Source organism: Lagopus muta, chromosome 1, assembly GCF_023343835.1.
Source record: "Lagopus muta isolate bLagMut1 chromosome 1, bLagMut1 primary, whole genome shotgun sequence".
Lineage (NCBI taxonomy): Eukaryota > Metazoa > Chordata > Aves > Galliformes > Phasianidae > Lagopus > Lagopus muta.
Window position 1 is genome coordinate 40160269 of NC_064433.1, and position 20395 is coordinate 40180663.

The window sequence follows — 20395 nt, forward strand, 5'->3', positions numbered from 1 at the left end:
CTTTGCAGAACAACATTGCCTGGTCAGGACTTGTGAAGTTATTTGATCCTGTGAAATCCCCCAGATGCTGTGCAGTTATTGCTCTGAAGAAACAGTCGTGTCTTTAAGTGGAAGCAAACTGCAGATGGGTTGAAAGCGCTGAACTGATACTGCTGTTTCCTCATTGTTCTTTTTAATTGATTCCTCAAGTATACTGATACATTTGGCAACTATTTACTTTTCAGATGCAAAAATAATAAATGCAATGCCTCTGTGAATCGTAAGAAATAAATTGTGATCCGTACCTCTTTTATAATCACCACTGCTTCCTCATGTCAGTTATTAAGTAATGCAGGACATATGATTTTCTTATAAAAGTTATGACCTGTATTATGTGATCAACATTTTAAAATAATTTTTATGTTTCATCTTTTTAAGGCACTATTCTTATCTATCAATGTCCTTCCTCTTGGTATTTTTAATTTCAAGATTATTCTTCCATAGAAATTTTCTATTTTTGCAATGGATGACATCAACAATCTTAGGCAAGCCTGGCTTTTTTCTTTTCTGGATTCAGACCACACATAGTTTAAACAGAAAATTAATCTGTGTTATAGACAAGAAGTGTGTAGACTAACTAAGTCTTTGTACTTTCCTGCTCTCCAAATGAACTAAGGCAGCTTACTGTAGAGCAACCTGAAGAGTCTAGAACCTTCTAAGACTAAATACTAAATACCCACAACAGGGGTTTTATATTAATCTCTTCTTCCTTCAGGCGTGTTCCTGACATGTCTTACTTGCCAGTGACTCTGAAAGAAACAACTGAGTGTGATGTAATCCATTGTATTCCAATATTAAATAATCAGCTGCCCTGCTGCAGTTCATTCTAATCCTTGGGTTTTATGAGTAAGCTATTATCTGGCCCAAATGTGTTAGGTATAAGCATAAAAATTTTGGTGCCTAAATTAGTTGAAACTTTCTAGTTAGTTTCTGCTTAGCCATCTGACTTTATGAGTGAGAAATTTATTTGTTGATGTGCTCATCTCAGTCTCATCTCCTTAAGCCTGCAGATATACTATCAATTAAAAAAAGACAAAAGTTTCTATTCTAACTCCTAATGCTTTTATTAGAACTTTCCAGTGAATATAAAAAATAATTAATTACAGGGAGTATTAAAAAAGGCCGACCAATAAATAATAGAATTCAACATTAAAAAATAAAACCAGAGAATGCAACTTTGGTGGGCAGCAAATGAGAGTAACAGAAAATATTTTTATATTAATTATATAGTGATATAGTAATAGATTTGGGAATCAAACTGAGATTCCAATCTAGGGAACGTTAAATCTTATTCTGTTTCAGTCTGCAAAATATAATGTGAGCTTTTGAGCATGGCCGTTCAAGAAAAGGGAAGTAGGGTATTTTTCTAACATGTCACATCTCTTTTCATGGTTTCACTTGGAAGAAATAAATGTTTTTAGTAGTGTAAGTAATTTCACTGCTATCTGTTTTAGGACTTTCAGTCCTTACTAGCTCAGTGGATCTGCTGAATGTGGTGCTGAATGTCGTAGTAATGGAGGACACTGAGAAGATGCTGTTACTGAACACCTTCTTTGCTTCAGTCTTTACTGCTACAACTGCCCCTCAGAAATTCCAGACCCTGGATACAAGAGTTGAGTCTAGAGAAAGGAAGACTTCCCTTGGTCAAGTAGTATCTGATCAGAGATCGTCTAGGCAAACTTTACCACAAATCCATGAGGCCCAATGGGATGCACCCATGAGGGCTGAGGTAACTGGCAGAAGTGACTGCCAAACCACTCTATCATCTTTGAAAGGCCACGGAGAATAGGAGAAGTTTCTGAGAATTGGAGGAAAGCCAGTGTCACTCCACTCTTCAGAAAGGGCAAGAAGAAAAATCTGGGCAACAGGCTAGTCAGACTCACTTTCATCCCTGAGAAAGTGATAGAGCAGCTTATTCTGGATGCCATCTCCAAGCAAGTGGAAGAAAAGGTTATCAGGAGTAGTCAGCATGGATTCATCAAAGGAAAATCATGTTTGAACAATATGGTAACCTATGATGTCATGACTGGCTGGGTAGATGAGGGGTGAGCAGTGGATGTTGTGTACCTTGACTTCAGCATGGCTTTTGACGCTGTATCCCACAACATGCTCATGGATAAGCTTAGGAAGTGTGGGATAGAGAAGTGGTCAGTGAGATGGATTGAGAATTGGTTGACTGGTAAAGCGCTGATGGTTGTGATCAGCAGCTTGGATTACAGTCAGAGACCTGTAGCTAGCGGCATTCCCCAGGGTTCGGTACCAGTTAAGATCTTGTTCAACATTTTCATCAATGACCTGAATAAAGGATAGAATGCACCTTCAGCAGGTTTGCTGTTTAGGCAAAGCTGGGAGGACTAGCTGACACACTGACAGGCTGTGCTGCCATTCGGTGAGACCTGGTCAGGTTGGAGAGGTGGGTGGAGAACAACCTGATGAGATTCAACAAGGGCAGTTGTAGAGTCCTGCACCTGGGGAAGAATAACAGCATGCATCAGCACAGGTGAGGACAGGCATGTCCAACTCACAGCCTGCGGGCCACATACAGCCCAGTGCAACTCACAATGTGTCCCGCTCCCTCCCTGCCCTGTGGCATAATGACAATGGTTCTTCTGCATGAAGCAGCTTGGCCCAGCCCCAGGCGGGCAACCGTCACGCAGCAACAACCAAATTTGGGTGTGTTATTAACTCTGGCTGAGCTGAAAGCAGGACGTGGGGCATAGTGCAGTGCTAACTCAAGTTCTGACAAATATATCTATGCATTTTGATGCGCTGGCTAAACACAGTGTGTGAACAGCAAAAAATGTGCAGCTGTGCCTTTTGATACAAGAACTTGACAATAGGTTTCAACATTGCCAAAAACTTACCATTTTTTTTAATATTTGTGACTCCATTTTCAATTGACATAAATAAATGATTTGCAAATTTTCAAATGGAATGTATAGAGTTGCAATCAGATATTCAACTAAAAATATTGATGATGTCTCTGTACTGGACTCTTATGAGCCTGTTTTAGCAGAGAGAAATATCCTTCGCTTCATAATCACACCTTACTCATGTCACCACTTTTTGGCAATACCTGCATTTGTGAACAGCTGTTTTCAAGGAATAATCACAGAAAGAGAAAAATTTCATCAAAAAGCTCTGTTTAACATGTTGAGAACTCACTGAGAATGGCAATCACTTCCATTGAACCACACTGATGCATTAGTGTCACAAAGTCAAAGATCCCACCTGTTCAATGATTATTTTTCTTTTGCTCTCTCTATTTATGTTTTAATAAAAAATATCAAAAAAAAATCTTTATTTACTTATATACATTGACTATATTATATTTTTTATGAGGGTTGATTTGAAAGTAATTCTCTTATTTTATGATGTTGGCCCATAGTGTCAGAGGCAGATGTTGGTGGTATGGCAGTAGAGGTTGAGCCTTCCCACCAATATTCCGTTACATTTTGTTATCGTGTGACAGATGGCAGCAGAGGGGTAGAATGGTGTCTGACATGGAACTGCTGATGAGGCAGAGGTGTGTTCTTGAATTCCTCCATGTGGAAAAAATGGCACCCACAGACATTCACTGGCACTTGCTGAATGTTTATGAAGACCCATCAGTAGAGGTGAGCACAGTGAGGCAGTGGGTAATGCCTTTCAGCAGTGGCAGCAGTGACAGTGGGTCACCTCTGCTGGTGCAAGTTTTTATGAGCATGGCATGCAGGCTCCTGTCCATCACTGATGAAAATGAGCTAATGGTGGTGAATATGTTAAAAAATAGTGTTTTGTAGCTGAGAATTTTCTCTATCAAACAGTGTTACAGTGCTCACTATATCTTTTGTAGTTTCCATGGGAATAAATAGGAGGCATTACTTTCAAAGCAGCCTATGTATATGCTACCCCATAAAATTCTTCTTCACTCAGTGCAGCCCAGGCAAGCCAAAAGGTTGGACACCTATGGGTTATGGGCTGATGTACTAGAAGGGAGCTCTACAGAGAAGGAGCTGCGTGTCTTGGTGGACAACAGGTTGACTGTGAGCCAGAGGTGTACTCTTTTGGCCAGGAAGGCCAATGATATCCTGGAGTGAATTAAAAAGAGAGTGGCTAGCAGGTAGAGGGAGGATATCCTTCTCTTCTCTGCCCAGTGAGGCCACATGCGGAGTACTGTGTCAAGTTTTGGGCTCCTCAGTTCAAGAAAGGCAAGGAACTTCTGGAGAGAGTCCAACATAGGGCCACAAAAATGATGAGGGGCCTGGAGCATCTCCCTTCTGAGGAAAGGCTGAGAGACCTGGGACTGTTCAGCCTGGATAAGAGAAGACTGAAGGGGGATCTTATTAATGCTTATAAAAATCTAAAGGATAGGAGTCAAGTGGATGAGGCCAGGCTCTTTGCGATGGTGACAGGACAAGGGGCAGTGGGCACAAACTAGAAAACAGCATTTATATCCGAACATGAAGAAAAAGAACTTTTCTTTGAGGGTGACAGATTAGCGGAACGGGCCGCACAGAGTGGTGGTGGAGTCTCCTTCTCTCAAGATATTCAAAAAATGCTTTCCTGTGTAACTTTCTATAGGGAACCTGCTTGGACTAGCTGATTTCCAGAGGTCACTTTCAATGCCTACAATTTTGTGATTCTGTGATCCAGTACAAGCTTCTCACATTTATTTAGCTCTAGCAGGTTCAATCCTTAGAGTGCTGAACAGTTGCAATACTCAAGGAAATCAACTTCAGCTGCAGGTGCTCACAGCATCTCTGGAGTACAACTAAAAAGAGAAAATGAGGCCTTCCACATATGAGATTCTTTGGTATATAGAGAGTACTGAGGAAAATAACAAGCTGGTAGATTCTTTACCCAGGAGAGAAATCAAAAGAAATAAAAATTTTTTCTTAACCTCTAACATCTGGAAGGAAATATGAATAGTATCCAATATAAAGAAGGAACTTAAGGTAAATAATGTCTAAAAAAAGATGAACAAAAATATAAAAAAATAAGCTTATTATATTGGCTTTGCTAATTATGATGTCTAATTATTAGTATAGAGATTTGCCATCCCAACCTTGTGTGCTGTTGGAAAAATTTGCTTGGGTTCTAATTGCCTTTATTGTGTTATAAATTGTTTTTCCTGCTTTTTCAGACCACATTCCAAAAACCGGGCATATATGGTGTCCAAACAAAGTTATCACAGTTATTGACTGAATGCAAATTTTTAAGAGTACCCTGTATTTGCAAGAAAAATAATCAGCAAGCTCTGCCTGGTTTAATTTGAACACGCTCCATATTACATAGGGTATATAGGCTATTGCTAATTTTGTGTGATGCTTTTATGTGCATAAAGCTATCTGAATTCAAAGTTAAATTCTTATAACTATTTTAAGAGGACATTTGGAATAGTTTAGAATTACAAGCACGTCTCTAGCCTAAACACTTTTCCACTGTTTCAGAAAGGTCTGAAAAAAAAATTTCATGCCCCCACAGCAACTTTTCAGGCTTTTTCAGTACTTTTCACACTTTGTAGTCTATACAGGCAATGACAGAAGCAATGTGCTTCTTAGAATAATAACTATCAAGAGGTTTATATAAAGAGTTTGCATTCAACCAAATCAGCTGCTGTCTGCTTTCAAAGCTGTTTCAAAGCTTGAGATGCATGAGGTGTTGTTTACTTAATGGAAAAATCCCCAAAAGTAATCAAATTGAATAAAATGAATTTTCTTTGTGGTTATTGCCAGCAGTTCTCCCATAATGTAAACAGTATCTTAAATATAATGAAGTCTTTTGATAGAAAGGAATTTCTATTTTCTTTCACTATGAAAGTGAGCTATGCATCTTGAGGATACTCTCTGAGGAATTGTGGATATACCTGCTTTCCCTGAGGTGTTTGCCCAATTCTGTTTGTGGCACGTCTGTGCATTCTGCAGCAAAATTGGTGTGATTTATTTATAGTTCCTAGGGCTGAAAGCTTGGAGAGACAAGAGGATACGCAGGGTGTGTGTGCAGCCTTAATATCCAAGGGTAGGTTGTAGTCCTAAGATCTCTAAGCCTGCTTTCTTTGCCAATAAACTTTAATCCTGAAGTCTCGAATCATGCATTTGAACATCACCTCACAAAACATCCTGCACTGATCTAGTTTCTGGACTTCAGTTTCAAGTCTTTTTCTGATTTATTATTATTATTATTATGAATGTTCTCCATTTATAGTATTCATTAATTTACCATTAAAACAACAGCATAATTATTCTTTAGGTGTAATAATGCTTTTGCTATTTCATGATAGAGTTAAAATCTTGAGACTCAAAATCTCTGTGTCCTATGATGACTTAAATTCTTCGCACGATAAGCATGTTAAAGACATCTGGCTTGGTGACAGCTATCTGTCCTTTTGGTGACTGGAATATTCTTACCTGTCATTACTTACTGGAACAGAAATGCTTCCTAAAAACCTTTCATAACTGTGTCATTGTATTGCCAGTGATCAATGACGGTCTTCCCCACTTAGGTGTGAAATAGCAACTGAGAATGGGGCTTCAAACATCTTTTTTCACTAGGAAGCATCTGAATGTTCAGTCTTTGTCAGCATTTTAAATCCTTTTTCTCACATGCCTGTTCATTTTTACTGATAATATGTCCTCCTTAGAATTGATTTATATCCTGATGCTCTAGAAGAGGTCTACTCCATGCTAGACAATGAGCCATGACAAATTTTGAGTGTCTGTAATCAAATTGGGACAGAAATGAAGTTGTTCAGACAAGTTAGTTGGCCACCTAGCACTTAGAACTGTGATTTTAACTTCCTTCATTTTTGAGATCTGCTCAAATTTTGCAGTTTTCAAGGTTCCCGTGCTTGCTGCCAAATGGGAATGTGGCCTAATTCTTTGGGATCCACCTGCTGGTCTTTCACTATGTTCATCTGAAACAACCAACTCAGTCTGGTGGCTCTAAACTTCGTATTTCCAAGCAGCTGCTGAGTAAGCCTTAGTTAGGTTCTTTGAATTTGCTTCTGTGTGGTTGTTATCATTGTTAATGTTATATTTCAGAGTACCTTAAGAAAAAGAGTAAAATCCTTCAGGATGCTTCAAGGAAGTTGCACAGTTGCACTGTGAGGCATCTTGTTCTTTTCTCCATTAAAGACTTGAAATTAATTCCTGAAGATCATGCAGATTAGTAATTATCAGACAAACTAAGAGCCATAGAATATTAAAAAATACTATGCACAATGTCATCTCTTCAGGAGTCATTTTAGATTCAAGAGCTCTGAGGCATCTTCTACACAGAAATTCCAGTGTACAGCCTCATTATGCTGAAACCTGCAAGACACACTGACATAATGAAGATTTGCCATCAACTGTTAAAACATTGTACACGAACCTTCCCAGTCTTCACCTATATCCTCCCCAAGGCTGTCTGCAGTATTTGTATCAAACTGTAGAGGAATAAACAGACAATTGTCTCACCATCCTAGTGACGCTGTTCACAATGACACTCTAATCTTGTGTGTGTTAAAAGGCAACATACACATAGAATAGGTATCTAACATCAAAAGGTTTTTCAGATGTATAAATATTATTTACATCAATTTCACAGGCTTCTTCAGTCAGTTTGGCCTGTTACTGCTACTTCAGTCAATACTGACTATCAATATTTGTACAAAATTTTTGTCTTGTGGTTTATATCTATAGATGGGCCTTTTTCACAATACAGTTTTGTCACTCATCAAAGCAGTAGATGACTAAAAATAATTGTGGATTCAGAGGAAATCAGAAAATGGTTTCTGGATTACTGATTAAATTTAGAAGCAATTGAAATTGTACTGCATTAGTTTGTTGGGTGGGAAAGAACAGCATGTGCACAGATTACATCATAAGGCATGTAGTTGGCCAGAATTTGCTAAACTTGTGAACACAAGACACACGGGCAAGACAATATGGACAAAATATCTGAGATTTGCAGCTACTGTAAAATATATAATGATTCTTTACAAATTGTAGGAAGAAATGTAATTGTCTGATTCAATGGAAATACAAGAAATAATGAGTTTTCAGTAATTAACAGCGGGTTGTTGAAACTTACCTAATCTAGGAACTTCAAAAGTAAAAAATCCTTTCAGGGCAACAACATGATACTGTTCATTCCATAAAATCAAGCTATTTCCTACATAATGCTTTTTTAATCAGTTTTATGTGAGACTCCTCTTTGCACAGACCAATGCAGATTTTTTCATGTAGATAAAGATGTTGTCGAGGCAGCTTTCATTGTGTTTCACATGGAGTTTATCAAGAAAATCGAGATGCAGTAAATCTACTCAGCCAACAAATCAGATTGTTAGACTGAAGCTCAGATTGCCTTAACACGCAAGCTGTCAACTCTTTCACAAAGCACTGATGAAAATAGCAAAGTTGTCTGCTTACTGAATAACTTGATAGTGCCTGGCATCGAGTGAGAAAATTCTAAATTAGAAAAAATAGTGATCACCTCTCCTGATTACATGAACCTTCAGTTACAATAACTACAACGTACAGTTATAAATCTACATTGTTTATTACGCTTTCTATTATTAGAGTCATGAATAAAGACTGGCAGCAGAAGCAGCCATGCTGTTTCTCAACTGTAAATCCTAAATACACTTGTTAGTCTTAGAAAGGCTGAAGTCATCAAAAAGACACTTGGATGTTATAAAGTGTAGAATGAACTGCACGTTACTTGGATAAATGCGCCAGTTGCTAACCTTTTTGTACTCTGTGGCATGGTTATCAATCCAAAGAACACAGTTCTCAAAATACTCAGCGGACAGCAACAAGATCTTGAATGATTATTTATTGGCACATGCATTAATAGTCAGCAAAAGAGATAAGAATGATTACACCAAAATTAATGCTATGTTGCTTATGATTAAAAAAAAAAAGAATTAAATAGAAACAAAAATGTAAAAGCTTACTTCACTGGAAATTTTAGCTTTAATTTGAGAATATGGAGAGCAGCACTGAGTCATGTAATGAATGGATACCATTCAGATTATCTCTAGATGGATTCTTGATTATGAGTAAAAATTTTATGGCCAGCAAACATTTAAAAAAACGTGTTAATTTGTTTTTCACACTGAAATCTGGATCATCATTGAAATCTTCCTGGTGTATAGCAAGAGAAAATTCAAACAGCTTTTTGTGTATCTTTTATTACTAGTAATATCTATTTTTACTTTAAAACCCTCAGGATTTTCTTTTCTCCATGCACTGGTCTGTTAACAACAAGAGAACTGATTACAGCAATAAGGAGTTAAATGACACTCCTTGTTCCTAAGATCAACTCAAGAGAAATGCAAGTGTGAGCCTATACAATTACTGACGCCAGTGCTGAAATTCCCATTCCCTCTATTATAACTGCCTTTATCAATAAGGAGAGTAAGGTTTAACCCTAATTTTTCAAAAACCAACATTTGCTACAGTAATTTAGCAGAATATCTCAAGAGCAAGTTTTTGTTGTAAACTTGGATTTCCTTTCGTTTGTGCAAAAACAGGAGTGTGTAATACAAAGAACTGCATTTATATAAATGGTGTATTTCCTCATTTAGTACCTCTATCAGCACTTTGCAGGCAGTGCATTCCTTATTCATGAGCTACATGGTAAAGAAAGTAATGTTAATTAATAATCCCTTGTGTACCACCCGTTAATTCAAGACAGAACCTATTACTGTAGATTGAGATACATAATTTTTGATTGATTTTTACAATTCCATGTGAGATGTATTGCTCACAATAGAATGGAAAATATTTTCATTGAAAATATTTTTAGAATGTGATTTCATTGAAAATATTTTCCATCAGGACTTGAAAATTACGTACCTGGACATAGGTTCTCAGTGAATAATGAAAATAATATTTCAAGATGTCAGTGGGAAAAATTTTCAAGAATTTTCCTTGTTATTGTGATTTAACATTTAGCTTTAAGACAATGTAAGTTAATTAAGAATAAAATGTACCACAGTTACTCATTCATGTATTATTGAAATGTTGCAGTTTCTTATGTTGCTAATTTATTTTTCCTTGGCAAACTGTACCTAAGTTTCCAAAAAGGCAAATCTAGGAACATGCATTTTTTTTACACATTAACATTCTACAGTTTTATTGAATGAAATCAAAGTATTGTGTTTTGCTATGTAGTGTTTCTCCCTTAAAACAGCTGCCAAAGCATATCTGAACACATGCAAAAAGAGATTGTGGTTCACAGTAGGCATGTTTCTTTACCAGATTGTCACAGGAAAATGTCAGTTTTATTCATTGCTTTGTGGTCAGCTAAGATTTGAAACCAACTTTAAGTTCTGATTCTCCAGCTCAAGTAAGGAATGTCTGATCTACCTTACCCTATATAAGACTGGGTGTCAAAGAGCACATAAGGCCATTTGTGTGTTGATAACTCAGAGTAATTCTCTGTTTTCCAGCATAGCTGGAATAAGGAAAAGCTTTAGTACTACTACCACTGGTTGCTCTTCAAACTCTGTGAGCATGGCTCCTATGGAGCTGTCTCGGTGTCTGGGACACGCTGCCACCAGACTGACTGATGGAAGTCAGTCTGATTTGTGCCTGACATGTCTATTCATCCCAGTGAGTTTCCATTCCAGTGCAGTGGTCAGTCATTTGGGAACTGCTCCCATCTGCCATGCTGAACTTCTCCAAGCTGTTCTCCTCAACTTGTGTTGAGGTTGGTTTGTATCTTGTGAATCTCAAATACAGAAAAGTTTTGGCCCTGTTTTTTACGATCCCTAAAGTTGAGCAACTTACATGCTCACTTTCTATTTTTCCACTCAGGTAATGTTGTCCAGTTGGCAACAGTATAGTTAAACATCACAGCCAGAATCACAAATAAATTGTAATCACAGTATGTGGTGATCTCTATCAAATCTTTTCTTATTCAAATACAAAATTTTCTAGGTCTTAGTATCAGATCTCTTTTCCATCATTAAAGCTAAAACTACACCCATCCCTAAAACTATATCAGAAAATTTAAGTTCTGTTCTTGGAACAAGTGGTTGAGTTTCAAACTGAGTACATGTGCTTTGGTGTATCCACTGGAAAGTATGAGTCTAAAAATCTTTACCTCAGTTTTTTCTTTGGAGATCATCATTTCTTTATTAGAACTAGTTTTCTTATTTTCTTCATATTTCTTCTGCTTTCTATTTTCAAGTGGCCTGGGGAAGGATATGAGCACTACTTTATGTTGGCAGTGGCAGACAGAGCTCAATATGCAAAGTACAATGACGTTTTGTGAGAGGAAGTGATTTGGAAAGTCGCAGTATTATAGTTTAATCGTGTATTATCAAAACTGAAGTACATGAAGTACGGACCTATTCTAAGAACTAAATTAAAATACTGTCTAAAATCTGATATGTTTTCACTGTAGATAATGGAAGATTTTTCATTTTCTCCAATTGTATTTTTATTTCCCTAGAAAATTGTTACAGAACTTGCTGTCTTCTCACAGAGGTGACACTGTGCTTCGCAATACAGCAGGGAATATGGGTGTCTTTATTATTGAACTAGCATGCAAGTTGAGAGGCCGGATTCACAGACTTGTCATTGAACATTGTGGTACATATTGTTGTTCCCAGGTTGTCCAGAGGACATTACTGAATAGATCTGGAAAATAAATAAATAACCCCAAACTGTGTTCAGAAAATCTGTGTTATGTGTGATAAATCAAACACCCTCCCTCCTTCTTGGCAGAAAAGCACCTTTGATGTACACTATCTATATTATCACTACATTTGCATTCTGACACAGTCCTCTTTGAGACGACACGTTCTTTAAAGTGCTTTTCCAAAACTGACCTTCATTCTTGAAACATCTCAGGGAAGCTATCCTATTATATTAGAAATCTAATTTGTATCTTTAATATTTAATTCCTGAGACTTTTCACCTGTTCTTTCTTTATTTATTTTTCCTTCCAGTTATGTGATAATGTATGGCTAGACAGAAGTGCCCTTTTCCAATTGATGTAAAAGTATGCAATACATATTTTCCAGTAATCTAAAAAACCTTTCCTATAGAAAACAAATCCTACAATTGTTTTGTAGATGTTCAGAACAGTTATTCCAAACAGTTCCAATGCCATAATACATGCAATCACTTTCTTCAGTTTGCATGGCCTTCAAAAACAACAACAACAAAAAAATTCTCATGATCCACTCTCAAAAACTGAGGACAATTATTTTAGACAGCAGTTTTACATAAGAGCTTACAAATGAAAATGTGAAATTCCTAATGTTGTGAAAGTTAGCTGCAGTCCTATTGATATATTTCTTTTTCTTTTTTTTTATCTAATCAATGAATCTGCTGTTGAAAATGATTTTTAAAGTGTTTGCATTCAGTTCCTGAGAGATTTTTTATTTGATTATGGTCTTAAAAGGCCAGGTCTCATCCCTTTGCTATTTGTTGCTAAGAAGATGCCCTTAAATGAACACAGGTAATAAATTACTTCCCATAAGAAAACAAGCTTGCGACGCTGAAATGTATCAGAAGTATACTACAAAGCATTCCTATTTTCTGGATTGAATTTCATCTTACTTTGCAAAAGGAGTGTGTATGTGTTAAATAAACAAACAGAAAACCATTGTGACAGATTAATTAGTTAATTTAACTCCTTATTTTTATGTGAATTTTTATGTGAAACTCTTTCTGGTTTATGTGAATTCCACTCCAAAGTGGAAAATACATGTACTGCTTCAGCCTAATTTAAACCTTTTCTGAAGAGCTTAAAGTTAGTCTGCAAGATGCTTAACCTGATTTTGGCTCATTGCTCACTGCTGAATTCCCCCTGTTGTGAACTGCACTAGCAGATCATATTTATCTCTCATATTTATTGTCTTGGAATATGCATTAATTTCTGTAGGGAATAATTGCTGGCCTGCAGATGGTTCACAAATGGTATGGAATATTTACATTTTCCACTGCTTTATTTTCTGACTGGATAGTTTCTGTAGCAAAGCAAAGTCTGTTTCTGCAGACGTTGGGTCATCTGCTTAGCTTCACTGCTCTCGTCCTGTTTAGGTCATGAGGCATTACACTGTAATAAGAAGTGAGGAATATCTTTAAAGATCATGAGCTAGAACAGCAAGAATAGTAATTGACAGGGGGGCTGAAGATGGAATATAAATTATGAAGTGTAGTTCTTGTGACTATCAGACCATCTGATCAAAATTAGCTTCTTGTAACTACTCATTTAATGAAGAACGTTTACTGTAGTATTTATGGATCGCAAACATAACATAGGCACAAACAAAGCCAAGGAAATATTTTTTTAAATAAAATCAATAGTTTAAGTAAACATTTCTGAAGTATATTCATACCAGACTTTCGGCAAGATAAATTTGGTATGTGTAATACACAGATGTATTATTTATGTTCATATCATGATCAAATTAGCATGCCATGAACCAATAAGAGAGACCAGGAAGTCCAGACATTTGATGCCAGAGAGAACATTGCATGATATGCAGACTGTGAATTCAAAGAAAGAACAAAAAACCAGCCAAATACACAGAGAATCTGACTTACCACAGGATGTTTTGGAAACAGCAACAATGGAAACTTTTTGTACTTTGTTTAGCTAGAACGGAAAACAAAAGCAAGACCAATTTAATTAATTAATGAAAAAAAGATGGTGACCATTTGGAACACTGCAAAAATAAACCAAAATAATTGAACAGAATAGAAAGGAGAATTGCTTCTAGTTAGTGTATCTATTTTTACACATTCTATGCTCAACACACACGAAGCTTTATAAATAATTATCTCTAATGGGAAAACTCTAAGCCAACTCAGTGGGCGTTAAAGATATGAGGCAACGTGTCTGACTTGTTTGCTTGAACATAACTATTCAATTTATAAAAATTATCATGCTTGTACTGTCACGGTGTATAAATGCATACCTTGCAGCGTGGTGTTCTGAACAGCACAGAATGATGAATCACTGATTCTTCTTTGCCTAGATATATATTTCACAGTTTTTATGAATATGTCAGAATTTGATGAAAGTTGCAATTTAGGCAAAGTCATAGTAATGCTTCCATTGAATTTTCCCATGTTTCTCTGTTTTCATTTATATTAATTTTTCAATTCTGGAAAAGAAGGTCACCTTGTCTTTTTGTTTTGTGTTAGTAAATATTCCCACTGCTCTCTACTGAATATGAGATGAGGTAATACTGCCATGCAAGCAATATCAATTTCAATACATTATTTCAATCACTAATATGAACCTAAAAGTCATTGTATAGTAACCCCAGGAGCCTTTTGTTCCCATTTTCACCCCCTTTATCCAAGCCTGTTTTAATACTGGAATGATCAGGCAAGGAATTATGTTAAAAATTATTGTTTGGATTTCTTAGAGTGTATTTTCTGTCTGCTGTTCCTAATAACTCTTGTGACGATCCAAGGCTTCTAACAACTAAGCACGCTTCATTGTATGTATTGGGCACTAGAGAGTGCTTTCACATTGCTCTTCTGCACTAACAATGTGAAACACCTTAAGAGAGGCTGCTAGGACTTGAGATACTGAGAGAAGAAAATCTCTTAAAAAATCAGTTTAGAAACTGGTATTTTTTTTATGATGAGAACAAAAATGCAATTTGTTTATTTTAATGTATCTTCAGAGTTTTCTGAACTCTGTGGTTTCCTCAGGTCAGGTTCTTCCTGCAGGTAGGTAACCGTGCTGAAAGATTTTTTTGAAAAACATCTGAAAAAAGTTTGTTCCATGTAGCGTGCATGCACTTTTTCATTAATTTATTGACATTTCATAGGTCATGAGTTTTTACTAACAAAGGTCTTCCTTTGTTAGTAGAGGTATCAACCAAGTAATTGGCATTTATAAAACAATACAATACCAGTTCTGTATTCCTACCAGCCCAGGATTTCCGGTACAGCCTGTGCAACAGGATCACATGAATTGATGAGGACATGGTTCTCTGTGATCTGCAAACAATCTTCCTTTATTCCATGAAAACACGTAGAATTTGCCCAACCTTAGCTTCTTTTATAAAGCATTTACACTTACAAGAACACCAGCACAATTTTTCTATTACAAAAAAGCATCAACAACCTAGTTCTCATACACTTTTCCCAGGAAGTTAAATTAGTGTTCTTTTGTTTGTTTATTTGTGTTTTTTTTTTTTAATACAAATGTTCCTTAAATGTTCCTTTTATTGTAGTATAAGGGGAAAAAAAGTAGAAAATCAGCTCTTTGGCACAATATCTCTTTCACCATATAAAACAAATGTTTAATGTCAGAGTAACAAGCCTTCAAGGCATCAACTTTTAAAGTCATCATCCCACATTAGCTAAGGAATGTTACAGTTATATCCTAAAAGAAAAGCAAAATCCTTACATCTGCCAAGAAGAAAAGCTTAAATTCCATCTTCTAAGTTTCCCTTCCTTCAGATTTCATGTTTGTCCCTGTGTATGCCTGACTATGTGTGGCACTATTATATATTTTTGAAGTCCTACCTGGACTTTAAGAGTATTTCTGGAAAAGAAAATTATGAATTAAAAATGTGGAACTAGAGGTTGCTCTTGGTCCAGTGGAAAGTGTTTAACTATGGTCTCAGGTTCCAGGGAGCCCTCTGTTAACCTTGTAGTTTGCCCCACTTCAAAGCACTGTCTACACTGCAGCTTCCCAAAAATGGAAGTGCTTGACAGAGGCTTATTGTACAAGTTCATTATGGATTGTTTTCCCTTCAAAAAAACTTAGGCAATGTTATACCGCAGTAATTGCAAACTCCACAAATCTTTCCTCTCTAGCAGAATGATGACCACATCACCTTGCCAGGTTTCTGGCAATATTCCAGACTTTTAAGCTTGCAGACTTTGGAAATCCATTTAGCTCCCTACAGAATATAAATTTTAGTATTTGCACATGGGTTTAGTTCACAACAGAAAGTTTCCTGTTCAAAATCCATAAATTCTCTCTTCCAAATCCAAATAGAATAGCTTCTTGGTTCAGAAAAATTCTGCAGAACTCCTCTTTGAAATTAAGAAAGGGAGAGATGTAGGACAATGTAATGGGAAGAAGAGAAAGAATGTTTTTTATAAAGGTATGTGCAATAGATCATTGATCAACATAGATAATCACTTTTTTCCATCCTATCCCTCAAGCCTCCACTATCTCTCTATACAATCTGGCTTTGTAGACATAGAATTCCTCACCTCCCACCCCATATCTTGTACAATTGCCTTCCAGACCTGTCCTCAGTAGCTCACAACATGCAGTCTTTTAATGAATAGAGTAATGAATACAAAGTTGGTTGGAAGATGAGTGTTAATGTTGGATTACTGCTTGCTTTACCTTTCCACCTTTCACCTATGGTAATGAGCCAGTGGACTCAAGTGATTAGCATCAAGCTGCATCAGAAGAGGGTCAGGTTGGGTATTAGGTAAAGGTTCTTATCAGGAGGATGGTCAGGCATTGGAATCGGCTGCTGATGTTGGAAACAGTGAACTCTGGAATGTCAGGTTACAAATCTTCCTGACTTGCTCACTTTGAGAACGATTATGCTCATCTTTTCATGACAACATTTCTGAAGTAAAACGTGGTTTTTGGTTAGTCTTCAATCTTCTCCCATAACTAGACCAGTGACTTCATAGACTAAAACTATAATGTAAGCTTAAGGCATATCTCAAAGGAAAAAGTAAACTAGTAATATTTAAAGAGTATTTTAATTATTTGGCTTCAAAAGTCAGTGTAAATATATACTGACATTCAATAAATACATATTTAAATTGGCTTTTAGACACCACATTTCTTGTGATGATTCAATGCTAGACTCCGAAAAATATCAGCAGAAAAAAATATGACAAAATAGTAAGAAGCATAGTAGAAAAAAATTTAAAAAGAAAACATTTAGCAAGAGGTATTATATCATTTTATATGCACAAAAATTCACTAATACATACTTTCATCTTCGGCCATGGTTCCTCTGTGTGACTCACCTAAATTATTGCTGGGAGTTACACATTTCAGATACTCTTGAGAAAGCACAAGGAATGCATTGTGTTCTGCTGAGGATCACATTATGCAGTGCTGTTAGCTTACAGCTCAGGCGCTGAGGTCATGATCTGACTACACATTAAAGTCAGGTTTAGAGCTTATAGTGTGAGATCAAAAATCCTGCAGAGTGAAGACAGCATTAACACCATATTGTGGGCTTTTGTTAATTTCACAAAACAGTGGCTGCATTAACACACCTGATCTGGATCAAAAGCATATTACTGGGTGATCTGGGAATGCATCAATCAAGTGTTAATGGCTGAGGTATTACAGCCTAAACCAGGTATTTGTCAAGTGGTTTTATTCTCATGTTTCCTGACTGATGCAGGATGAAGAAAACAAAGGAAAAAATATTGAATGATAAATAGAACAACTAAAAAGGACTACCAGCTTTAAAATTCTAGCGGGATGTAGAGTTCTTTGAGCTGAACTTGACTGTCTTCAAAAACACCTGGCAGAGGCTAGATCTGAAATTGTTCTGTGTTACTCCACATTGTGTGAAATAAGAGAGGGATGTTCTTAATCACAGAAAACTTTCTGGCTTAAAAAAAAATGAAGCACCTGAAATCTTGGAGGCTATTTCTAAATATCAAATCATCATTTACGTGTGAATCAAAAGACAGTAATGAATAAGAGGTTCAGTCTTAAGTCTTAAATTTTACTTACATATTTACTTTGATAGATCATGCAAAGCTATCAACTAGTCCAGTTTGAGTTTCATGTGGGAGTGAAGGCTATTTTGACACAGAAGATTTAAAGGAAGATGAATTATTGCAATATATGAGAAAGAAAGCACGTGGAGACAATTATTAGAATACGTGAAACAGTTCCATGCATTGCAATAAGCAACACAATGGCCTGGCTTTCAGAAGAAAATACAGAAACTGAAAGTAACTGCATGACTTTCTAAGAGTTTACCAATGCCAGGAGAATCTGAAGAGTGAATGAAGAAACAGAAAATTAACCATCAGTCCAAAAGCAAATGAAACATTTTACATTGGATATAGGTGCACAAGCTCATGTGCTGCCAGAAACAATGATCTTATCACTGAAAGAAATGTCATAGTCAGTAGAAGGCTAGATTCAGGGTTTTAAAGAAGTTATTTTTTCCCATTAGGGCAGGAAGACAACAAAAAATGTGGGTAAAAATAATTTGGAAATTTTACAGTTTCTGAAAAGAATTTTCAGAAGTTTTCATTTTTTATATGACCACCTTGAGAAGATGCACTCTTGGGAGAAAAACAATATTGGGAGAGAAAATATTGAGAAAAGATTCTTTTCAGAAGATAAAAAATTCTCAGAGGAATACATGCCAGTCCTGACAGAAGTGCCTGCAATTCACAGCAAAGTTCTTCTGGAAGGATTCATGGAAGGCACCTTAGCCTGCAGAAATAAAAATCTGAGCATGACCAGAAGTTTTTGTTTTGTTTTGTTTTGTTTTTGTCATTTCAGGCATTCCCAAAGCTATTGGTAAAATCTCTCCAAAATTAAATAGAGTTCAAGGAACATGGGATGAACATGGCAAAGCACACAAACAGATCCTTGCTAGGCGGCAGCCATAATCAACCTCTGTAACTTCCAGTGTTTTGGGGGAGGTGAGGTGAAGATGTGCATTGCTTAGCTTCTCTGATCCACAGCCTGAGCATGTGGCTGTGCAGAACCATCCAGTGGCCAAACACTGGATTCCAACTTTTACCAAAGGAGAGATTAGACATATGATAGCTTGAGGTGATTATGCAAGAGGCACATCTGAATAATGAGTCAGAAAACTGCTAGAAGGCCCAGGCTAAAATACAATGAGACAAAATGCAAAAATCTTTGGATTGCCCACAGATGGTTAAGAGAAGATCATTCATGTGTACGTACAAAAAGATAAACTCTTGTAACTTAAATACTTAAAAGCAGTAATAGCTGTTGCTATGGGACATGCCCACATGATATTTCAAACTACATTTCTTTATTTTTCATTCTAGTGAAAAGTTCAGGCCTTTGTAGAAGGAGGTTTACAAACCCTTTAGCCACAAGCGTAACTTCTCTTATACACCGAAGGAGATGGCCTCATCCATCCTTTCCGATTTGGAATGGTCAATGGCCCTGCCTTGGGGTCCTGAAGGCATAAGGTTCCATAGAGTCCTGATTGCTCCCTGGGGCTCCCCAGCCTGGCCCGGGCCCAGGATCCCACATCACTCCTGGAGCCACCGTCCCCTGCCCCAGCCAGGCCACAGAAGAGCTGGGCTCCAGTTCCTCACAGCCCTTCCTGGCCATGGGCCCCATGCAGCTGGGCCCTTCCTTGGTCCTACTTCCTGGCCTTGATGCAGCCATTCGCTGTCACCAGGGAAGTGCCTGGTGCTGGGCCCACCTCAGAGCCCCTGCTGCATGCTCCTGGCTGGGGTGAGAAGGGGCACGGTGCCAGGCCCTGTTCCACAGGGGCTCCAGCCTCCACTACACCCTGCATGGAGCCCGTTGACAGCTGGCATGGTCCAAAACACACCAAGGGTACCTCATTAAGTGTTTAGTTTGCACCTACATCCTCTTATTGCTGCCTGTTAATACAGACATGGTCTTGAATCTATTTGTGTATTGCTGATAGCTTGCAGATAAATTGGGAAATAATTTGAGACTTTCTGTTGTATTACCGTGTTTTTCAGTTGTTGATTTTCAGTTTACATTCAGCTGGGAAACACGAGAGATGATGCATTAAAATTTTAAGGACCTCTTTTAACCAGAGACGTAACCTCTGAGCTCTGGGACGTGATTCATGCTTTTCTGCTCACCTGGAAATAGGATGGGAGTGGAAAAGCACTCTGTCAGACCTTTCCACTGTAAGACCGAAAAGTGCTTTCTGAATAATTGATCTTTGTGGGGAATTGAGCTGCACTGGTTGGTACCAGAGCAAGTGGGGAAAGATGTGAGAGTCCCCTTCCCCACAGGCAATCCTGCCACATCTGTATTTCAGGGCTCTTTTCTGGTTCATGAGCAGGTTCAGGAGCTCAGGGTGATGAAACACTACCTGAGAAAGTTAAGGGGTGCCAGAATGAAATTCACTGGCAAACTGTACGCCCAGGTACACAGTGAATCACCTACAGATCACCAGCATGAAAATCTCACAAAGAGGATTTATTGTTCTTATTCTTTATTCATACAAACTCATTCCTTGTGGATACACTTCCCAAAATAGGTCTACAGTTTTTGTTGCAGAAAATTAGCTGGGGCTACTGTCATCTTTTTAAATGTGCATAGCAGATGAAATAATCATGTGATAATTTAGGGTGGGAGGGACTTTAGGAAGTCAAGTCCCAGAGAAGGGCTGACTTCAAAGTTAGATGAAGAAGATGCAGCA

General features: G+C 37.3%; 1 protein-coding gene across 4 annotated transcripts in view; it reads left to right on the forward strand.

Moving 5' to 3' along the window:
• Nucleotides 1-20395, forward strand: part of METTL25 (methyltransferase like 25) — an 88269-nt gene that overhangs the window by 56024 nt on the left and 11850 nt on the right. The window contains exon 12 of one of the 4 annotated variants that reach the window (XM_048936531.1): nt 9-19054. The exons of the other annotated variants lie outside the window; for them this stretch is intronic. Coding sequence (XP_048792488.1) covers nt 9-107 — 99 coding nt within the window. The 3' untranslated portion in view covers nt 108-19054. Of the gene's footprint in view, nt 1-8; nt 19055-20395 lie in introns of those variants that run through there. 4 annotated transcript variants of the gene reach the window in all.